The 22,246-nt window shown below is 49.5% G+C and overlaps 2 protein-coding genes across 2 annotated transcripts; one reads left to right on the top strand and one right to left on the bottom strand.

Annotated features, from left to right (window-relative positions):
• Positions 1-968: 968 nt before the first annotated feature.
• P2RX6 (purinergic receptor P2X 6) lies at positions 969-9,386 on the bottom strand. The gene is made up of 11 exons (XM_084297374.1): positions 9,258-9,386; positions 9,005-9,076; positions 6,605-6,680; positions 5,835-5,928; positions 5,446-5,526; positions 4,346-4,487; positions 4,043-4,152; positions 3,467-3,560; positions 2,620-2,685; positions 1,953-2,030; positions 969-1,073 (listed from the first exon to the last, which is right to left on the bottom strand). Exons 1-11 carry the CDS (start codon positions 9,336-9,338, stop codon positions 996-998), a joined length of 972 nt encoding a protein of 323 aa, XP_084153500.1. The 5' UTR covers positions 9,339-9,386; the 3' UTR covers positions 969-995.
• Positions 9,387-9,614: 228 nt separating this feature from the next.
• Positions 9,615-18,174, top strand: LRRC74B (leucine rich repeat containing 74B; the record flags this gene model as incomplete). The annotated part of the gene is made up of 8 exons (XM_084297444.1): positions 9,615-9,896; positions 11,582-11,714; positions 12,705-12,911; positions 14,004-14,113; positions 14,696-14,811; positions 16,399-16,477; positions 17,118-17,213; positions 18,001-18,174. 8 exons carry the CDS (start codon positions 9,615-9,617, stop codon positions 18,172-18,174), a joined length of 1,197 nt encoding a protein of 398 aa, XP_084153570.1.
• Between the last annotated feature and the right edge of the window lie 4,072 nt (positions 18,175-22,246).

Here is a 22,246-nt window from a genome sequence, read left to right as displayed (position 1 = left end):
GGGCAAGGAGCATTAAACAGCGCTCACCCCCCTGCTGCGCCGCTGTGGACTTTCTGAGCCAGACAGCTCTGGGGTTTGTGGGGTTCCCTGAGCACCCCACAGGCATGGGCATTGACCCAGCCTGTCCCTGCCCTGCCCCAAGCCCTCCGTGTCCCTTTGCTGAGCTGGGGCCACGTGTGGCCATGGGGCAGACCGGGTGCTTGGTACCGGGGTGTACCTGCAACCGAGGTTACAGGTATTTTTGCCCAGCCGAAACCACGCTGAAGCTGTGCGCACACATCAGGGAAAGCACAGAGGGAAGTCAGCAGAGGCAGAGCCCAGGAGCCTCATTGAGGGGTCAGTATGGCCACTGCTCATTTGGGCAAGTGGCAGGATGGAGACATCCAGCACTGTGACACACTCCCCAGCGAGCAGGACAGGAGTAGATAGGGTGGGCAGCCCAGTGCTTCCAGGACTCTGGTGCACTGCCCTTTTATTTTTTCCAGGCAAGGACACAGGGATCCAAGGGACAGAGTAGTGCCACAAAACCTTCACAGCCACCCTGTGGGCTAAAGACAGAGCAGAGCCACCTCTCGCTTTCCGAACAGCTTTATTCCATTGCAACCCTGTTTTTCCTTGGGAAATCAACCCCAAGGGCCATCCGGGAAGGGAAGAAGCGCAAAGGACTTTAAGCCTCTTGTGTTGAGCATGGACCAGCCACTGCCCAGCAAGCTCCAGCTCCCACAGCAGCTCAATGGCATGGCTGCGCTTGGCTGATGCCCGTCGGCCCTGGGAGGTGCACGGCTGTGCATTATGCCAAGGGGACACCCAAGTGAGGGCTCTCCACACACGCTCTGTATGCCAAGGGCTCCTGCTGATACAAGCATTTCTCCAGGAAGGGCAGACCGCAGCCCCAGCCATGTGCATTCAGGCCAGCAGTAGGTCACATCCACTGGGCTTGCAGCTGTGCCCCCATCACATCTACCTGGAGGTCACTCCAGACTGAAGAGTGATCGTCACTGAGCATTCCTGATGTCTTGGTCAGCCCACTGTGGGTCAGCTGCTGCCTCTGTCTTACCTTTGGGGGGTTTTGCCTGCAAAATGAACAGGGACATGTTCTACGTACAAGTGGGCAGCCTAGGCAGGTGGTCCTGCTCTGCTCAGTCCCATGCAAACAGATCCATTCCTTGAGACTCTAACCCAACCTGTAACTTGAGATTCAGACTGGAATTGCACAAAACTCTTTTCCTTGGTAGGATGGTGCAGCCCTAGGACAGTTTACCAAGGACCTGGAGGATCCTTGGAGGCTTCCAACACTCAGCCAGATAAAGCCAAAGATGACCTGTGCTAGGGCTGGCAGCAGTCCTGCTCTGATGGGGAGTTTGGATGAGGGAACTCTGATCAGGCCTCCTGGTCCATAGTTCTGTGACTCTGAGATTCACGTGGGCAGTGCCAACCCAAGCACCATGCACAAGAAAATCTGATGCTGAACTGCAGCATTGACACTGGCATAGCTCCAGAACACTGTGAAGATCTGCCCTTTTTCACACACAGTTTGGCCAGATTCAGTTCTGAAGAGGGTGAATAAATGTGGAGCTGGTTCAGAATTCCAAGCTAAAGAACAATTGAAAATTTTCCTGTGTAGGAGACTCAGGGAAGCCCAGGCTGCTGGCTGTGTCCTTGTGGACTCCTTGTTATTTGACGGGTTTCCCTGCAGTATGGGCACCAGCTGGGTCCCCCTGTTCCCTCTCAGTTATCTGTTGTCTTTAATCTTGTAAGAGTTAAACCTGTGCCAGGTGCAGTTCAGACTAGCCACCGAGTTCCAAGAGTTGGAGGGGGGAGAGATTGAGAAATGCTCCACCTGGGCTTTCCCATATCTTGCTAACTGCCAAAGGGCAGAAAAAAAATTCAATCAGCTCCCAAAATTCACTCTCATTTCAGGTCTCCGAAGTGGCCCTGCAGCCTGTTCTTACCTCCTCGAACTTCTCCTTCCAATAGAAGTCAGCCTTTGTATCCAGATAGAGCAGAACCAGGTCACAGACCACTGTGGCCTAGAGGAGAACACATGCAGTAGAGCAGTCAGCAGTGGATCATCGTGCAAGAGTGCCAGACCCTCTGCCCATGGCACCCGTACAAGCCTGGCTGGCTGCCACTCCATGCTTGCCAGGCTCTCCCAGTCTGGCAGCACAGGGGCAATGTGTAAGCTTTCTGCTGCCCAGCTTCCCAGGCAGTGCAGCAAGGACCTCTCCAGCCCAACCTGCTGCCAGCAGATGCATGAGGTCAGGTCCAGTCACCTGGGCCGTGATGCACTGGTGAAGGATCAGGGCTGGCAGAGTGTAGAGCCATGGTCACAGCCACATAAGGGACAGGACAAGTGGTCTTTTGGGATACTATGTCTGGGATGAAAGGGGAGGGCAGAGGGAGAGCTCAGGCTCCCCGTTACTCTGCCAAAGGGGAAGGGCCATGACAGCATGTGCCAGACAGGTCTAGAAGGGACTGCAGTGGCAACATCCATGCTGGAGCCAGACACCAGCTCCCTTTAGTAGGGAAGCTTGGCACTGCAGGCAGGCAGGGGAAAGAGCAGATGAGTAGCAAATCCTAGCCTATGGATCAGAGGAAAAGAGCATATTTAGCACTCACGGCTCCGAAGAACGCAATGCCAGTCCCAAAACTCACGGCAGCAGGAATTATGCCGAACTTCCCAGCCTGACAAGAAAGAGGGGGTAAAAGAGAAAGAGTGGGCAGAGAATAGTGAGAGGGCTGTGAGAAAAGCCAAGCAGCGTGCTTAAAGCCTGCTGTCCTGCGAAAGGGGAGGTGCTGAGGGAAGCTAGGATCATTGCTCCATGCCCAACTATAGGAGACTGGCTGCTATGGATGTTATTCAAAACCCACCGGGCTGTGAAAGAAGCAACTGAGGCAGCTCATGATTCAATGGCAGCAGAGCGACCCACCTAACTGTGACCCACCTAACTCCTACAGGCACAGGGGGAGCCTTTGTCTTGCTGCAAGACTGCTACACACGGAACTACACCCTACAGAACAGCAAACATCCCCGATGCGATGCGTTTCTCTCTGCTCAAATGGGTCTGACACCTCTGGGAAAAAAAAAAAAAATATATATATATATATTTGGGTACCTGTGTCTCTCCTGGTTATTTTCTCCTGCTCCACACTTTCCCTGACCTGGTATCCCCACCCAGAAATGGTGCACCCTTCCCTACAGTCTATGCTTGTCTCTCCCCAAGTGAAAAGTTGCTCTTCACATGGGAGAGACCTTTTTTTTTCCTGCTATCCTCCATCAATCAACCCAGAGGGAAATAAAACTCTGGAAAGAGGTAAAGAACTCACCAGGGTGAGGAGAAACACCACCAAAAGATGACAATAGGGCTCAGTGGCAGGAGGGAGCAGCAGTGAGCAGAGCAAGCAGTCGCTGCTGGTGAAAAGCAAGACAGCTCTGTGCGTGCAGGGTCTTCCAGCGATATGGTACCTGGCCATGCACGGAGATGTCAAAGCGGATGCCGTAGAGTTTCATCAGGCTCCGGTAGGGCCGCCGCTGGGAGTCCCAGTAGTAAGAGGCCGTTCTGTGGGAGACACATTGGACAAAACTCGGGAAAACACCACCATTCTGCACAGGCAAGGTGAGGGAGGAGGACTCCCAGAGCCACATGATTCCCGTGGACACTACGTGCCTGCGCACACCTCGTCTCCTACAGCAGACAGGGCTGTGGGTGATGCATGTGCTGCCACATCTCCCAAGCTTGGCTTTGGCAGCAGGCACCTGCTCACCACCCAGCTGAGGAGCACGGCGCTGCAAGCAGCTCCCAGAGCAACCACAGCCAGCCACACGTCCCTGCCTTCAGCCAGGTCATGGCTTGTGTGTCTCCAAGCAGAGCGCAGTTATGAGGTCCCGAAAATGCCATGGCACTCTGCACCTGACAGACCCTAAGCTGGGTTACCAGCTCCCGTTAGCCCTGTTGCTCTTTTCAGGAAAACCAAGATCTTGAGTGATTTTGCAGTGTGCTCATCCTAGGCACCCACGTGGCCACTGTCCTGGCACTCTCACCTGAAATTGTACCTCCTGTCCACAAGGATGAAGGAGTACTGCGGCTGGCACCGGGCAGTGGGCTGATCCAGGTCACAGTTCCACTCTATGCGAATGCTGATGCTTCCTCCCTGCAGCACACCAACACACATTTTATTCCAGCAATCAGAGATTTGCTGAGTTCTCTGCTGTTAAGGTTTTCACAGATCACAGAGAGTTCAGGCCTTTCCGTTCACATTTCAAGGGTCAGTCCAGCCCCTCCCTTACCCACACCCTTGGGAAATTTGCAGTTTTCTTCCATGTTTTAAGAGGAAAAGCACATACCAGCAGTGCGAGATCCCCAAAGGTCTCCCCAGCTGCCTCTACCACGTCGCTGATACGGAACACAGGGCAGGAAGGGTTGAAAAACGGATCATATGTGCAGCTCTTGAAATAGGTGGGGTCATTGGTTTGCAAAGTATTGCCCCTGAAACAGGAGAGGGAGAGAGCTGTCACAGCAGGGTGTGGGAGGCCATAGTGCTCTGCTGGGAGACTGAGGACACCCTTCCACTGGTCCCAGTGTCCCCAAAGAGTGATGCATGGGGGAAATGCTCCTGCTTCAGGAGCACACAGTCATCGCCCCTTGTCAAGCCTAGGCTCCTTCCTCTCCCAGCTCCACCCTCCACCTCTGCCTTCATGCTTCTTTCTTCCCCTGGCACCTTGCTCCCATGGTGTCAGGCACCCTGTGAGATGTAATGAGCCAGCTCTAGCTCTTAGAGGGACAGCAGGAGCAGTTCAGCTACCCAAACCATTTTTCTTGCCAGAGTAAGGCAGCACTGGGGCTGCATTTTCATCCCTTCTCTCTCTCCTCTCTGCCTGTACAACATCCCCTGCGGGCACCAGCCCCCCTCTCCCGCCAATAAGGGGAGCTGTGCACTCAAGCAGGCAGTCAAGGAAGTGTATTGCTATAGAGGGTGAAAAACACTGTACCTGCTTATGAGGGAGGCAGACAACACTGCCTCAGGCTATGCTCAAGACAGGCTAAGGTCTCGTATTTAGATGACTGGTAAATCACAGCTCTAATGACTCCCTCAGCAATACATGTGCTTGCAGGGACTAAGATGCAAAAACATGAGGCAAAATGAGGCCTTGGGAATGACTGGCCTTCTCCTGCTCTGCTTGCAGTGCTCTAGACAGGCCAGCAATCCCTCTGGGGCTCCCCATCCCACAACTCTTACATATGCAAAAACATACGCAGCCAAAGCAGCCAGCATTCTCCTGAACACATCACCCTGAACCTTCACTGCCCAAGCCACTTGGACTGTCCCTGATGACACCACAGCCTCTTGGTACATCTTGCCTGCTCGGCCTCTGGGCAGACAAGCTCAGCACAGAGGCTGGACCATGCTGCAAACACAGTCCCTGCTGAAAGGCATCATACTTACTTGGAGAAGTTAAATTTGGTGAAGTTGACGGTGTTTTTTATAAAAAGAGTAAAATTCTCAGCCTCAGCCAGAAGAGGTTTCCTGGAAAACAACCACCAATGAACTCAGCTTTTGCACGGTGGCCAAGACATGTCCCCATTCCCCTTGCTCTACAGTTTCTTCCATGATCCCAGGGCTTGGGCTACTATGGACAATTGTTCTTGTGTGAAGTCCTCTGGGCTTAAATGACCAGTAAGTCAATACCACGGTCAAAGACCACCCACAGCTTGGCTACCTCTGGGCAGGTAGGATCAGGATACCCATTATGCAGACCACGAAGGGCAGCAACCAAAGCACTGCTCTTCAGAGACTGCTCTTGCCACCCGCTATCCTCTGACCCTGTACTGTACCTGGGCAGGGTGTTGTTCTCCACGGGGCACCAGCCATAGATCTCACAGGTGGAATGGGTTGCGTTGAACATCACACATTTTCCAGTTTTTATCCCTAGAAATGAGACAATGTGCATCATTTACCACTCTCTTAATGAAACGTTTCCTCTGCAGCTCCTGAACCACAAAGATGACCCTGGCATCATCTTCAGTGTTTTCCCCCATCCAAAAGCTTTGCTGTGAAACTCTCCCTTCAAGGCCAGGTGGCTGTTTTACAAAGACAAAGAAACTGGGTGCTGCTGCTGACTTGGTGCCTGTCCAGCAGTGCCTTTCCTGCCAGGCAGCTGCTGAAGCCACCTACTCCCTGGAGGGAAACAAATTGCAGGGGGTAATCCGGCACACAAAGCTCTGTCAACCAACCTAAAGCTGAAATATCCCTTTTTTAGGTGAACTCACATGGCTTTCTAATATTAATCAGCATGAAATAAAATCCAGGTTTTATTATGAAAGGAAAACCTGCTGAACACAAAGCACATTGTTTTCAATTCCAGCAGCCAACATCAAAAACAAAGCAACTCTATATTTGCTGCTGACAGCAGCTTTTGCCAGAACCACCTGTTCTCCTGGCAGTATCAGGTTTTATCAAGAATAAATGGTTGGAAAGACCTTCAGCGCACACTTACAAAAGCACTGAACTTGTGCAGTTAGGCACCTCTGTGAATCTGTTTAACGAGCATGAGGTATTAAAACTTTGAAATTATTACTATTATTTTCAGCAAAACACCCAGTACCATTGCCATGAACCACTGGGTTTCCCACGGGACAGTCCACATCTTCTGTGCACATCCCATCTAGCACAGAGGGGCTCTGAGAGAGACAGAACAGAAGTGCTGTTACTCTGCTGCGCAGCCAGTTAAGGCCACGCAGCCACTTACCCACGTTTCTGTGCAGTTGCTCCTGCTCCTCTGTGCATGTTCCCAACACTTACAAGAGACATGCACCATTTCCAAAACAGCACACTGGGCAGCCTGCAGATTGAGGAGGGAGGCATCTCCAAAGGGCAATCCTTTCTGCCTGTCTGGGGTGCTCAGTGCTTCTGCCTTGGCAGCAGGGGAAGCCTTGGGTGCTAGCTCAGACCTCTTGGCTAGCACTGGGAACAAGCACAGTCAGGTTTGGGAGGACCTTTTTTTGGGCAGAACCTAGAGTATTTTGTAAAGCACCACCACATTTCCCCCAGGGATGGGATGAAGAGTCCTCAAATACAGCGTAAGAAGCTTTACAGCAGAGATTGAAAGCTTCACCCCTACTCAAAACATCTGAGCATCTGAGACCTGCTGTGCATAAACTGTTGAAACTTCAGAGCTGAAAGGTTAAATAAAAGATAAATATTCTTGGGTACAGAATTACTTTACTCTTAATCTTTATCAGAAGCAACTGCTGATTCCCAACTGCTGATTCTCAATAGCTGTACAGCCACACACCAGGGCCAGGAAGCAAAGCAAATCTTGGAGAGCAAACCACCAGTAGCATAAGATGCGAGCAACCAGGGGTAAGGCTTCACCCCAAAATCCAACAACCATCTCACCCTGAGGACACGGTCCTCCATTACCTGGGACAACGTGACACTCACAAGCACCTGGTGCTGTAAGAGCTGAGCACAACTAGATGTGCTAAACACCACAATCTATGTGAAATGTTCCTTTAGCCTCAGAGCTTGCGTCTGGACAAGGCTGACTAATGCCTTGTAGCTCTAAGGCTATTTTGGTTACCTTCATTAACCTTCAGAGCTCCTTGTAAAGAGAAGCAGAGGGTTTTCAGTCACTCAAAGCACTGGAGATCAGTATGGAATGCTTTCCCTAGGAGACATGCCACTGAGCTCAGCACAGACATCACCTGCGAAAAAAACCTCACCTGTGTGAGGGTGCTGGCTATGACTTCAGCATAAGTTCCCTTTTGTTTTGCAACTTGGGTAGTGCCAAGAACAAAATCACCCAGTAATGCACACGTTGCCAAATGCTTATCAGTCAATCAGAACACACCTTTGTATTAATTTGCCCTGCATCCAGCTGCACCTGCTCCCTGATCTGCCAACAAGGAGTACTTTGGTAATTAAACTTTGCAGGAGGATCTGAATATTCTCAAAAACTGCCACTGCTATATTTTCAAAGCTTTCCAAACAGACATTTCAGCCACAGCCTGAAAACCAGGACTGAGAAGCTACTGGAGAGAGAGCAACACAGGGTGAAGGCTCTCACGGGCATCCAGAAAATCAACAACAGGATTAAATGCTCTGCTGTCTACCTGGCTGGCAGACTGGAAAAATAAGCATCCAGAAATGCCAGTGACCACCCACGCCAAAGCTCTGAAACACTCTATGGCATACATTTTCCTCTGAGGACATCCCTGCAGCTATCAGTGCTTTAGGAATCCTCGAGCTGGGAGCCGCACAGAAGCCCACAGCAAAAGCCAAGAGGAGCATTAGGACAAACAGTGCTTGGCTGTGGCACAAGGGGACAGCAATGGCTTAGCTTAAAGAACATTTGCTCCTGTCTACCAAACAGGGTCCAGCCTGGGACAGTTGGCTGGCCTGAATCCAGCCTTACTGGGAAGACTTCTCTCACTAAATATATACCACTGAGTGACTGCTGATTGGGAAACCACCTAGCCCTTGTGTTCCATTCCTCCTAAGAGCAGGATACTATGATGAATAGATACTAGCACTGCAGTAGGGTATTAAAAAGGAAACAGAGGTGTCCATGGAGTGTGTGTTCAAAAGTATCACAGAAAACAGCAGAACAGAGGTAAGAGAAGCAAATCTTCACGGCGAGTGAAGAAGTCAAGGACATACGTGACTGCAGGAGGTACATGGGTAATAGAAAAGTATTAGCTGGGGCTGGCGTGATGGTGGTGCTGATGCTAGGACATATGGAATAAGGATGAGGCAATGCAGCGTCACCAACCTTCAGGAAGCCCAGACAGCTGTGGAGGACCCAACAGCCCGTGTCCCTCGTCCTTCTGGTCTCAAGTGGTCCTGGCTGGACTGCTCAGTTACATGCCTTGCTTCATGCAGGGAGGCGAGTGAGTGCAAACAAGCACGCAAAATTTGGAGCAACTAGAACGTGGGAAATCAGCTGTGTTTGTCACTTGTACACATCGCAGGCCTAGGCTACCCGACAACACGGCTCATTTACCTCGGGGCAGGTGCCTTGGGCTTGCTTGGCTGTGGCAATGAAGTTGGTGACCAGAAAAAGCACGTTTTCCCCCTAGGAGGCAAGAAGACACCTTCAGTGCCGCATCGACACCGTGACGGTTTTCCAGGAGGCTTCAGAGCTCACAGTCCTTGCTGGCTGCGGAGCTGCTCCCTTCACAGGGCCCTTACTACAGCCTCGCAGTGCTCGCCCCGGACCCACTGGGATCGGGACCGGGACTGGGATCGGTGCCTACCTGAGGAGGACTCGCATAATCGACCGCATCCCAGAGCCGGCTGCTCGCGTCCTTGCTCCGTGTGACCGAGACCCCCTTCATCTTGGTGATGACCGAGACGTGAGGGGCCGCATCCGTGTCCTGGTAGCCCCTCTGCACCAACAGCACCCACCTGGGGACGGGACGGTGCGGTGCAGTGAGCCCATCCCCGCACCCCAACCCGGCCACTGCGGGGAAGGAGCCGCTCGCCCTTACCCGAGCAGGTAGCCCAAGACGGCGAGCTGCAGCAGGCGGTGCAGCAGCCCTACCCGCCGGTTCCGTGTCAGGGCGAATTTCTCTGTCTTGTAGTCCAGCAACCCGCAGCACAGTGCCGCCGCCATGGCAGCACCACCACCACCAGCAGCAGCAGCAGCAGCAACGCGGAGCCCCACAGTGGCTCACGAGATGGCGGCGGAGGAGCCCTCAGGCACCTCCGAGGCTCCCGGTGAAGCTCTCCGAGCCTCTCTCTGTCCTCCCGGCCCTCTGGCAGCCCCCCGAGCGGCTGGGGGGAGCTCGTACTTGGCGGCGTGCCGGGCCTGCGGCGTCAGCCCGGCCTCCTGCCTCCTGCGGCGGCCGCCGGGCACCGCCATCCCCCTGCGGCACCGGGGGCTGGGCCCACGGGTGAGGGGAGCCTGCAGTGGGCCGGGGGTGGTCTGTGCCTTCTGTCCTCTGCCCCGTTATACCCCCTTCCCGATACCCCATCCGTTATCTCCTCCCATTAACCCCCTTCCCCTGTTATCTGCCCTTCCCCCGTTATCCGCCCTTCCCCTGTTATCCCCCCTTCCCCTGTTATCCCCCCTTCCCCTGTTATCCCCCCTTTCCCTTATCCCCCCTTTCCCTTATCCCTCCTTCCCTTTATCTCTTCCCTTTATTCCCCCCTTCCCATTATTCCCCTTCCCCCGTTATCCCCCCTTCCTGTTAACCCCCCTTCCCGTTATTCCCCTTCCCGTTATCCCACTTCCCCCATTATCCCCCCTTTCCCTTATCCCCCTTTTCCCTTATCCCCCCTTTCCCTTATCCCCCTTCCCATTATCACCCCTTCCCATTCTCTCTTCCCTTTATTCCCCCTTCCCATTATCCTCCCTCCCCATTATTCCCCTTCCCCCATTGTCCTCCCTTCCTGTTATTCCCCCTTCCCATTACCTCTTCCCATTATCTCCCCTTCCCCTGTTATCCCCCTTCCCCTGTTATCTTCCCTTTCCTCATTATCCCCCCTTCCCGTTTGGCACCTGGCTTTGGGGAGCAGTGGCATTGGGGGGGGGCTCAGAGCAGGAAGGCATCTCCTTCCCGGGACCTGGAGGGTGAGATGTGCAAACATCGCTTTGGCATGCTTCCCTTGGGATCGAGAACTTTATCCTGCATTTTATAACTTGAACCCCAGCATTTTAAAGAATCCTTGAATGCTTTGGGTTGGAAGGGACCTTACAGGTCATTGAGTTCCAACCCCACTTCCATGGGCAGGGACACCTCAAAGCCCCATCCAGCCTGGCCTTGAACACTTCCAGGGATGGGACATCCACAGCTTCTCTGGGCAACCTGTTCCAGTGCCTCAAAACAAGAAATTGCAATCATTTTTAACTGTGCACGTTAGTTCTTGTTGGCTACTTCTACCGAGGAAAGCTGCTTTCAGTGTGCACGGCATTTTGGTCATTTGGACCACAAAAAGGGCACGGCCTTTCCTAGTAATTTTTGATAAATCCATTTGCTCTGGTAAGTTTATTTCAACTGCAACAGTTCTGAGCCTCCGTCTAGTTCATTTCCTGTGTCTGATACCCAAGGCTGGAGAACGTAACTTGAGTAATCACAAGATCATTGCAACACTTCTGTTTAATTCTAGGGATTTTTTTGAAATTAAAATTTTCCCTTGATATTGGCTGCACCCAAGCTTCTTACATGTGGAGGTCAGGAGTCAGAGCAGCCTGCAACAAACAGAGAGGATGCTCATATTGGCTGTGTGCACACAGGCTGCCAGGTAGAAGTGATGTCCAGAAAGGCACACAGGCTAGGGTGTTTTCCTCTACGTCATGAATATTGTCAGTAGAAGCATTTTTCCTGATTTTTATGATTTTCTTAATTCACAATTGACAAGATAAATGAAAGCTCTTCAATGTAAGCCATATTCAGCATTTGGTTTCCCAGTCCATTTTTAAATTATTTTGGAAGGGGGATCTTTTTCCGAATCCTGCTGATTGCTTTGTGAAATCCCCCTGATCCCTGCCAGGCTCAGAGCTGAAACAGGAATGCTCACCAGAGCTTTGGGAACCTGGTGAAACCGTAAATGACCCACTGTGAGGTTTTCGTTGCAGGGTGCCAAGGCCTTAGCTCTTTCCTTGGTGGCTGATACCTCTATCATCAAGTTAGACCTGGGTGACAACTGGCTGCTGGGAGAAGGGGCGGCTGCAATTGCAGAGATGCTGAAAGAAAACTGCTACATTTCAGGTTTGTATTATCCTTCCTGCTCTTCTCTGGTGCATCTGTTCCTGCTGTGCTGTAGAGGAGGAAATTGTGCTGGGTTTGTGAATTTAGCCAATCCCACTACATTGGTGACTGCTTTTGTGAAACACATAAGGGAATTGGGGTGCTGTTTGAACAGTGAGTGTTTAAAACTGTGGTGCTTTCTCACCTTTCTCTGTCTGTGTCTGTGGATCTGTATCTGTCTTTATTTTTGTGAAGTTATGATTTTGTTACTGGAAGTTATGATTTAACTGCCTGGAGTCAGCTCAGTCCTGCTCTTCTTGCAAAGAGTTATCAGGAGAAAGAGCAAATTTTTGCTTTGGTTGTGGATCAAAGGCATGCACCTGAAATTTAGACCGTTCAGAGGTTATAGTTAGTAATGGTTAAGGCTTTGTAAGTAGGATTTGCAGGATTGCCATCTAGGAAGACAGCTTCTAAGTAGGGACAGGTGAAAGAGAAGCACATCCATACGGAATCTCAAGCCTTTGTTCAGGCAGCAGCACTCATCTGCTCTTCCCAGAGACCCTTCATGTCTAATAATTCTGTAGTAACTTGGGAGCAAAAGCAGAGCACTGCTTCCTCGCAGTTGTCTCATTTGGGCAGTGCTGTGTCTAGAGATCTTGTTTTCAGTCCCTGCTTTTCCAGGGTCAATATTCCCCCCTTTCATAAGTTAAGTAGCCACTCGCAGTTAAACACGTGGCCAGGGAGGAGGGTTCTGCACCAGCTCTGCACTTCCAATTCATTCTGTGTTCATGTGTGGAACTTGAATGAGGGCTGTTTCTTAGGGACAGGTTGTGAATTGAAAAACGAAGTTCTGTTTTTCCTGTTAAAATACTGCGTTAGACCAGTTTTCATCATTCTTACTTTCTGAGCCTGACACTACTTCTGCCATTAAAGCGCAGAGGTCAGGCACCTTCCTGACAACTGTTAGGGAATGATTTAATGATCTGATAATGTGTTTTTTTCTTTCCTCAGATGTCAATTTATCTGACAACAAATTGGGCACTGAGGGAGCTAAGGCCCTTTCTGCTATGCTTCTAGAAAACAATACAATTGTGTCCCTCCAGCTCTCAGGAAATGAATTTGATGACCATGCAGCAAAGTATTTAGCAGATGCCATCACAGCAAACAGCAAAGTGGAAATTCTTGATCTGAGTTACAACAGGTTTGGTGACAAAGCAGGTAAAGTGCCGTCTGCGTACCTTGCATATAGAAGGTTGCTACAGAAGTTACCTCTAACTCTGTCTGTGATGGATACAGGCTTGAAAATGGAGAAACTGAATTTCTGCTCTCCCATGCCACATCCCATGCAGTCTGTCAGATCCATGTTCTTCCTCCCCACCCCTGGTTGTGTTTTTTTGTGAAAAACCCACCATGTTCTCTCCACCTACTGCTTTACAATCACGTATCCTCACACATCTCACCTGATATAGTCCCCTTGAAGATCCTTCATGTCTTCTTTGGCTCACAAGAGAGGAAACAACCATAATCCTCATCTCTGAGGATCATCACTGGGAAGACACCAGCTTTTCACTTGGGTTATTTTTATTTTTATTTTTATTTTTATTTTTATTTTTATTTTTATTTATTTAGTTTTTTCCTTCTCGTTATTACCTTGAAGGCTGCAAGGGCTGCTTTTCTCTCCACTCCTGCTCTCCATTCTGCTGACCTCCTGCTGCCTTTACAGTCAAACAGCTCTCCTGCCTTCTGGTCTTCAGGCATGGCCATGGCTTCCATTTCTTCTGTGCTTGTTGCTGACCTCATTTATTTCCTGCTCCATCAGGTGCTTGCAGAATATTTACTGAGAAAGTCTCTTCAGGTTTCAGAGCTCGGGGTGTGGTTAGAGAACAGAGCTGGCTTCTGTGTCACCCGTTGGCTGGAGGCCAGAGCTCAGGAAGCAGGAGAGGCTGTGGGAGGCTACCTGTTACTGGGTTTCAGCTTTCAGAGTCCCATCAGGCTGGAGAATGAGCAGTCAGCTCTTGGAGCATGAGCAGAAGATCCTGGCTGTTGCATGGTGATTGGATTTTTTCTTCACAGGCTACACTTGCAGCCTGTAGTCAGAGAATGCATTCACTTTATTGCCTGACTGCTTCTGCTTTGTGTCTATGGTAAACAAGATATAAAAGAAAATAATATGTTCTAGTTCTAATTGCCTGCCCAGAGGTAACACAGACAGTTGCAGAGATATACCTAACCTAACTCAACCTTCCTCCTTTGCAAAGCAGTGAATTAGTTTAACTCTTAAACTGTTCGGTATCATATATTTTTCTTAAGGTGAAGTTCTTGGAATGGCAATAGCAGAAAACATTGGACTAAAGGAACTTAAAATCAGCTGGAACCATTTCCATAGTGAAGGGGCAGCTGCTTTGGCCAGAGGCTTGGGGGTAGGAAATGGATTTCTCTCCTGTTTTTAAATTCTGAAATCTCACATGAAGCTTTATCTGTTTTAATGAGTGTGAATTTCATCGTGTGCTGTTTGCATGATGCTGTTGTCTGTCTACTGGCCATCTCTGATCTGGGATCATACACACCTTGAAACTAAGGGAGTAAAATTATCCATTGTTTATTGACATATTACGTTTCCTATTTCTCTATTTCTATTTCTCTCCATTTTTAGAGTAAAAATTATTGTAATGAGTGTTTTGAATTGTTTCATTGCACTTCTGATTCATAAATCAGTACAGAAATTGTTTTTTTTATTCAATATACAGTTTTATTCTACTAAAAAAGAGTAATTTCTCATTAAAATAAGACACAGTTCTTGTAGTCTCTTAGGCTGAAAGGGGCCATTAAAGTAACTTAATAATACAAATCACATGTGCCATCCAAGGACTAGTGCAGCAATCCTCCAACTGCTGTTTGGACAATAGGAGGGATAGTAGTCCACAGAAATAGTCTGTTTAAGCTTGCATCAAGCAACAGGGAAATTTTAAGATTTTAAGTTTTATGATTATGTCAAACTACAGGCAAACATATTCCTCAAGGTGCTGGATGTTTCCTACAATGGTTTTGACAACAGTGGAGCTGCTGCCTTGGGGGAGGCTCTTAAAACCAATAATGTACTGGAAGAGCTCAACATTAGGTGAGTCTGACTCTGGTTCCCCTCCACATTTTCTCCCATTTTGTGCTGAGATCAAATGTGGTGAGCAAAGCCTGCAGCAGCCATTGGTATCTCCTACCCCAGAGAGCAGTAGGTGCGTAAGGCAGTGGGAACACCACAAAATATGAGTGCTGCTGGTCTCATCCCAAGTGCCAATTCCTATCCTTAAACTTGTGGTGCAATAAGATCTGATCTGTGTTACTTCTTCTGCCATCTCCCAGTTGCATATTCCTTGGCACCAGTTCTGCATCAGCCTCGCAGTCCAAAGCCAGGCGATACTTTAAGAAGAGATTGGTATGAGAGGCATAGGATCAGATCAAAGTTGCAATGGTTTACAACAACAGAGAAAAGAATGCTGTAACTGGTAGAGGGGCCTTGATGAGACAGTTGATGAGTTATGAAAAAACAGCTTGCTAGAACCTGCAGAAATGAGGCTTAAGAGCATGAGAGAAAAATCTTATGCTCGGAGCAGAAACTGGACCATTGCCTCTGTTTTCACATGACTTGTAGGCAGGTATGCTTAGGACTGGATTGCTTGTGAAACAGCAATGGAAGCCAGGCAGCCAAGAAGCTGAGATCTCAACAAGTTCATAGTCATTAATATGACAGGTGGAAGTTGTCCCAGGGAAGGAAAAAAAAAAAAAAAAAAAAAAAAAAAAGGAGACAAAGATGGTAAAAGGAAGGCTGTGGTGCAAGCTTGTGCTTATAGGAGTGTACCTATGGAGAATTTAACCTAATTAGAAATGATTCTGGGTGACAATAACATGACAGAGGAAGGCTGGAGCAGGAGGAACTGTGCAGAGTATCAAACCCTGCAGATGGGTTGACAGTTGACCATTTTGTGAGAGCATAGGGTTAGCGGGCGTTTCCAGGCTCCTGGAAAGTAAAGAATATCTGATTTAATGAGTCATGAGCGAATTGGCCTGACTGATGAAACTGTTTAGGAGAGAAACCAAAGGCAGTCAAAGAGATCCAGGTGGTTTGGGAAGGAACAAGCATTGAAATAGAGAGGGACAAAGTATGAATATTGAATTTCTGTCTCTGTTGGTCCGTATGCCCAGCCATGCACATATATGTTGCATATTTTGCATATATTGCTTTGACACAGTCCTACATGACATCCTGGTCTCCAGATTGGGGAGATATGGATTTGATGGATGGACTGTTCAGTGGATCAGTTGTTGGCACCCAGAGAGCGGTGATCAATGGATCTGTGTCCAAATGGAGGCCAGTGATGAGTGGTGTACAAGTGGTGTTCAAGACCAGGTTGGAGGAGGCCCTGGGCAACCTGATCTAGTGGGTGGCATTGCTGCCCATGGCAGGGGGATTGGAACTAGATGATCTTTAAGGTCCCTTCCAACTCAAACCATTCTATATTCTATGTTTGTGTATTTGCCTACTGGAAATGGTGAGCCTCACCACTTGTTGAACCTGGGGACACGGAGCTGTGGCAGCCATGCCTCTATCAGGCTGCTGGAGTTGGTAACTCCTCGCCAGTTCCAGCCTCCCAATACATGTATTTACTTGGATCATCTCAGCGTGTGAAGCATTCCTTTTATCTGCTTTTAGCAATAATCGTATTTCGGTGGAAGGAGCTCTGCGATTTGCAGTTGGCCTGAAAGAAAACAAGACTTTAAAGACTCTTAATGTAAGTAACTTTCCTAGGAAGGTCTTCGAGCCTCTTATGTGTGTTTAAGTATCACTGATGCATCCTTGTCTTGACTTGAAACCTCTGAGAGCAAACCCTCAGCAAAATCAGGGAGCCACTTGCCCCAGCCCATCTCCTCCCGTGTTTCCCTGCAGTATCCTCATTGAGACAGAGCGCTCGTATCCCGCAGTTTTTTCTGTGAACAGAGATTTCTGTGAGCTTGCCACAGTGTGAACCACAGCCAGTCCTGCCACATTCAAGCATCGTCAGTGCCCTTTCTCTGCAGCTGGACCAGCAGCAAGGCTGTGCTGGTGTGGGGGCTCCTGGGTGGCCCTTACTATGGCTGTGGCTACCATTCCTCTGTGCGTTGCAACACCATTCTGTTCAAGGGTGGACTCCTGGGGGTGTCTGTGTTCAACTAGGAGCCATTTCTGCAGCCTATTCTCTTTGGGACATGGAGCTCGTGTCTCTTGCCCTTTGGCCGTGAGGAGGCTTTGAATGTGTGACTGAGGGTTGGCTGCTGCTGTGGGAGGGTGACAAGCAGAGCTTGAAGAGACAAGTTGAAGCTTCCATGGTGACAAAGAAAAACATGTTAGGGAGGAGAAGAGGTGTCATACATCCTGTCGCTGTTTCTTTTCAGATGATCAGAAATCCCATGCAGAATGAAGGCTGCTGTGGGGTCCTCAAAGCTCTACAGGCAAATCCTAGCACTGGTGTGGAGATCCTGGATCTGCCAGTAAGTGTTACACCAGAAAGAAGAGGGAGGGGAGGGAAGAGGTTGCACGTGCAGCACGTGAATGACAAAGTGCTGCCAGAGGGATTCTAGCTCTGGCATTGTTGTAGGCTAGTGAGGACTGGGAGTGGCCCCCAGCTTGGAAATGTGGACACATTTGGGCCTAGGCCCCACTTAGCATGTGTGTAGCAAAATGAGGTGCATGAATGCACCGAACTGGGCATTACTCAATGCTCTGGGCAGCAGCAGTGTGTGGCAGAAGCAGGGCTCACCTCTCAGCACAAAGGTGGGAGGAATCTGGCCTTTGAATTCAGAAGTTCCCTGAGTAACCTGAGCTCTGTTTACTCTGATGATGCAAATAGTTTCGGAGGCATTTCTGTTCTATTTTTCATGAAGCTAAGCTATGGTTGGACAGGGCATTTCCCACCTTTATCTGCCTTAGTTCATTGTCTTTCAGTAGTGCTGTGAGGAGCTTGCACCCATTTCTTTCTTTGATTCCTGTGCTGCTTCCATCATCACCTTAGCTCTTGTGCTTCTTGCCAGAGAAGGGGAGCAGGATCGTGCTGCTCAAATTTCATACCTATCCATAATGTGGTGGTGTTGGCTAACAGTCTCAGATCTCACAAGCTTGTGGTAGAATTTAGTATTTGGGTTGAGAGAGCACAGAATATGTTGCAATATTTATTTGATTTGATTTGATTTGACTTGACTTGATTTATTTATTTATTTTTCCTGAGGGATGGTAAATCATAACATGCACTTGCTTACCTGCATTGATTTTCCCCTCTAGGACATACCTGTGAGCAAAGAGTTTGCAGAGCTGTGTGATGCTGTGAAAATACTTTTTCCAAATCTACTTCTCAGACATGGTGGAAATGCAAAGTTGCAGAGGAAGAGTCAGTTGAAGGTCGAGCTTCAGACTCAGATGAAAGTGGTGGGTAATTCCCAGAATACAGTGGCTTAATGTGAGTCTCTTTGGGACTGCTTTAGCACTTCAGCCTAACATCCCAGTACCACTAACCAAAGCTGTGACACAGGAATGCCCTGGGGTACTGCTGAAAGCAAAATCTGGAATTATTGGCTACTTCACCATGGCTGTCACTTGGAACTTTTTGTATCTGTTTACTTTAAGATTTCTGCTGTGTCCAGCTCTGAGCCTCTTCTAGCACATGCGAGAACATCTCCCTGGATGAGACTCCATGGCTCCTCTTTGCATGGAGACATTTCTGCATAGAAACGTTTATCATCTTACCATCTATCTTTCTATCTAGAGGCGTTTGTCTGGAGCAGCTGGCAGAACACAACGTGCCACAGCTCCTGCTTGTGGCTGCTGTTGTTTAGATCCATGGCCCACTGCAGTGGGGTCTGCACAGCTCAAGAGCGCGATGTGCTTACGTAGCAAGTAAAGTCCTGTTCAGAGATGTGCTGTGAACAGATGCTTTCTGTCTTAGGCTTGTTCTCCTGCTATATGGCCAGGATTGCTTTTGCTGAATTGGCTGTTAGATGCACTGGTGATTCATTTTCAGCTGCCTCCTACTGCAGTTCCTTAGCCTTATGAGGAGCCCATCCTCTCCAGGGTAAAGACCCTGTCCTAGGTCATGACTGGCATTGTTATTTCCTGGGTTTGGAGTGGCAGGGAAGGGTTGTGAGTGCCTTCAGGAGCAGCGTGTGGTGGGACAAGAGTCACGCGGTTGTGCAGTTAAGCTGGGCTTAACTCTCCCTCTCCTGGCCTCCATGAGGAGTGGTTTCCTGCAGCAATTTCTGGCAGCCTGGGAGAGAAAGTTGTTGAGGACAGTCACACAAAAACATCTGGATGTCTGGCATGGGCTGGAGGTGCAGGTGGCCCCCAAGCACTGAAGGCTCAGCAAGCTTGTCTTCTTGCAGTGTTCTGGTGTTTCCTCAGCTGCCCAATTGTTTCTGGTAAATGGGTGTTAAAGCTCCAGGGAAGCTCACTGGCCAGATCCATGTGAAACACCTCTGGTGCAAGTCACATCGGTGATGACAACATATTAAGATATAGTAGATACTAATAAACATCATTATTAGTGGTGATAGAGTACAGGAATCTGAGCTTTTCTGCCAGCACAAAAGAGTTTTTGTGAGTGCTGTCATCTCTTCTGCAGTATTCCCTCTGATACTTTCATCCAGTCAGGGCGACTGCTTGCCTGGGTGCTTTCCTAAGTACTGTGGAGGTAAAAAGCAGGTCAGGAGCAGGGAGGGATTTGTCAGGTGTGCTGCCAAGCAGGAAGGCACCTTTTTTCATGTCCCAGTGAGGATCAGGGCCTGCAGTGCTTGGTGCTGCCCTAAAGCACTTCCAGTCTGGTGTGGGAAGCTAGGCAGGGGCAGATGGGATCGAGAGAAATCTGTTGTCCTTCCCAGCATGGGATCAGCACCCTGCAGACCTGGAAAGCATCTGAGAGACATTTTATAAGCTGACAAAGCTGTCATCGCCCTGAGGAACGATGGCTAGTCTCTTACCTAAATCTCCCTTGTGACAGTATAAGTCCATTGCTTCTTGCCTTGTCTTCTGTGCAGACGGTGAACATTGGTAGTTTTGTGGCTGGGAGGTTGGAGACAATGGTTGCTGTATGAAGGGGAGCCTCTGTGATGGGACCGCGTTGTACTTGCACTTAGACAAATCGAATGAAAATGTCTGCACCATGTGGCGAGACAGGGAAGAGCTGTGGCCCAAATGCAGCCTTGCTTGGGGAGCTGCTGAGATGCAGGCTGCTGAAACGCTTCCGAAATGCAAGCACAAGCCTTCTGCAATGCATAGGGTGCCCCTGGGCTCAGCAAGCCAGCTGCTTGCATTGGTTGCCAGCACCTTGTGGAAGGACAAGGGGGACAAAGACACCCATGGTTTGTGCCACCTATTTCAATGCCCTGCCAGAAGAAGCAGGTTTGCTGCTGTTAGGGATGAAGCGTGGTGCTTACCTCATCCTCTGGCTGTGTTTGTTAGAGGAGGAGGAGGGGAGGCTCGTATGGAATAACAAGAGGATTACTTACAGCCAGCCTTAAACGAGCCCTGCAGCTTGTGTGTGCTGCTTGCAGAGCTGCGCTGGGGGCTGGGAAGTGACTTAACCAGGGCATTGAGCTGCTGTGTGTCCTGGGCACCAGCCCACCACCCTCTTTCAGCATCTGGAGCTCCCTTTCCCTTCCCTCCAGTGTGGACAGGGCTCTGGTCTGTAACCGGGTCAGTGCCTGCTTATTTCAACCTGCTGGCTGTGGTGATTCTGTCTCTGAAGGAGCGCTGGGATGCACCTGCAACTTGCTTTGCTGAGTGGCGTCCCCACTCCTCCCCAGCTCAGGCAGCCCAAGTCACTGTGGCTGTGTGGGCAGCAGCAGCGAGCCTGTTTCTTTCCAACATTCATCAGACCAGTCCCTTTCAGTCATCTCTGGACATGGCTGGGGCAGCCTGGGGCAGGACAACCTCTGACAGCTGTCTGAACTTTGGCAGCATCTCGGGGCTGAAGGAGACACCACCTCTGTCACAACGGTGAAATCACCCTTTCCCAGGTAAAGCAGCCCTGGCTTCACTTTTCTCCCTAGTACCAAAAGCCGTATTATTCCTGATCAAAATTTACATTTCCCTTTGTCTTCTTCCATCTTCTTGTACGGCCTTCCCTCTTTTAACTTCCTTTGCAAACAAGCAGTGCCCTGCAGCTCCCACGAGCCCTCCTGCTTCAGCAGTGCCTTCTCCCTGCCTGCTGCCTCTGCTGCAAGTGGGGATGATCACCCAAGGATCCCGTTAGCCCTCTGAGCAGAGCCTGGCCCAGGACACGTGCTGAACTGCTTATGCCCCACGACCTCTAAAGCCCTTTCAGGTTGCCACAGCCCTGTCACTGGTCCTTTTATCTGACCTACATACTTCGCTCTGATATATTCGAGTTAGACTGATTTACACGAACTCCACCTAGGCTGAACAGACCATTGCCATGGTTCCCAGAAAAAAAAGTGTTTTCCCTTTTCCCTTTCCCTTTTCCTTTTAAACAACTAATCTGGAGGAAGATACTGCCATGGAAAATCATATCACCCACTGTAAAACAACAAACTCCTCTCTCCCCATGCCCTATGAAAGTGAATTGTGAGCCACACGTGGGGGTGGTTTGTTTTCCAACCTGTGTGGGAATACAGAAGGGGAGCTGACATCTTTTCCACCACTTCTGATGCGCCTGCACCCAGCTGATGGCCACGTGCTGAGCCCCACTGAAGGTGCTTGCCTGGCCGCATCTCAGAGCACTGTTGACATGCTTTGGTTTAGATTTTTCTCCTGCTGATACAATTTTAGGAGCATTGTGGGAGGGCTCCGTTGGCGTCAGTGGCTGCTGACATAAAAACAGGCTTTGCTGGTTTTGAGCATAATTAGGTAGGCAATTTAAAATCAATTAATACGTGTTCTGCTTCTGTCCAGGACACATTAGTACAATAGGATGTTGTATGGGACAGATGAACTGACCAATTCTGTAATCCTATGTAAAAACAAACACACAAAAAAACCAAATGAATGTGCTCAAGAGGGCATACTCTCCTCCCAGGCTGCCACTAATTACGTTTTGATCCTTTAATTCCCTGCCAGCTGCATCCACGTCACTCCCTGATGCCTGCCCAGCCCATGCTCGTGCGCAGTCCCCACAGCCACACGTGGCTTTTATGGCTCAGCACAACAGTAACTCTAAGCGCTCTGCATTTTTACAAATAAACGTTTTTAACTAGGTTAAGTAGCAGTGGCTTAGTGGCTCCTTTGGCATCACTGAGGTCATCACGGCAGATGAAACTGTACCAAACACCACCCATGCAGGGTGAGCTCAGTCCGCCACCACTGAGTGTATATCACAGAGTGACAGCACCTTTCTTACAAAAGAGAACAGAAAACTGATCCTCTTCTGCTCTGCCAGTTCTACTTCTTTCCTGGTCAGGCGAACCTGTGCCAGGCTCCCTCCCTGATATCTTGCTGTTGTTTTGTCTGCTGGCCTTTATCTTGAAGACAATAGATTTATAGTGGAGGTTAAGAGGAAACAAATGATAAGGAGACTTAA

This window comes from Netta rufina (genome assembly GCF_964035555.1).
Source record: "Netta rufina genome assembly, chromosome: 17".
In the NCBI taxonomy this organism is placed as follows: Eukaryota; Metazoa; Chordata; class Aves; order Anseriformes; family Anatidae; genus Netta; species Netta rufina.
This window is presented reverse-complemented; position numbering and strand designations above follow the sequence as displayed.

What these genes read in the sequence shown, in the direction of transcription:
- P2RX6 (XM_084297374.1), bottom strand. Translation starts at nt 9,338, where the DNA reads ATGAAGGGGGTCTCGGTCACACGGAGCAAGGACGCGAGCAGCCGGCTC. An exon ending in ACCAAATTTAACTTCTCCAA is followed by an intron (nt 4,488 to 5,445) that starts GTAAGTATGATG and finishes CTCCTGTTTCAG; the next exon opens with GGGCAATACTTTGCAAACCA. An exon ending in TTGGGGATCTCGCACTGCTG is followed by an intron (nt 4,153 to 4,345) that starts GTATGTGCTTTT and finishes GGTGTGCTGCAG; the next exon opens with GGAGGAAGCATCAGCATTCG.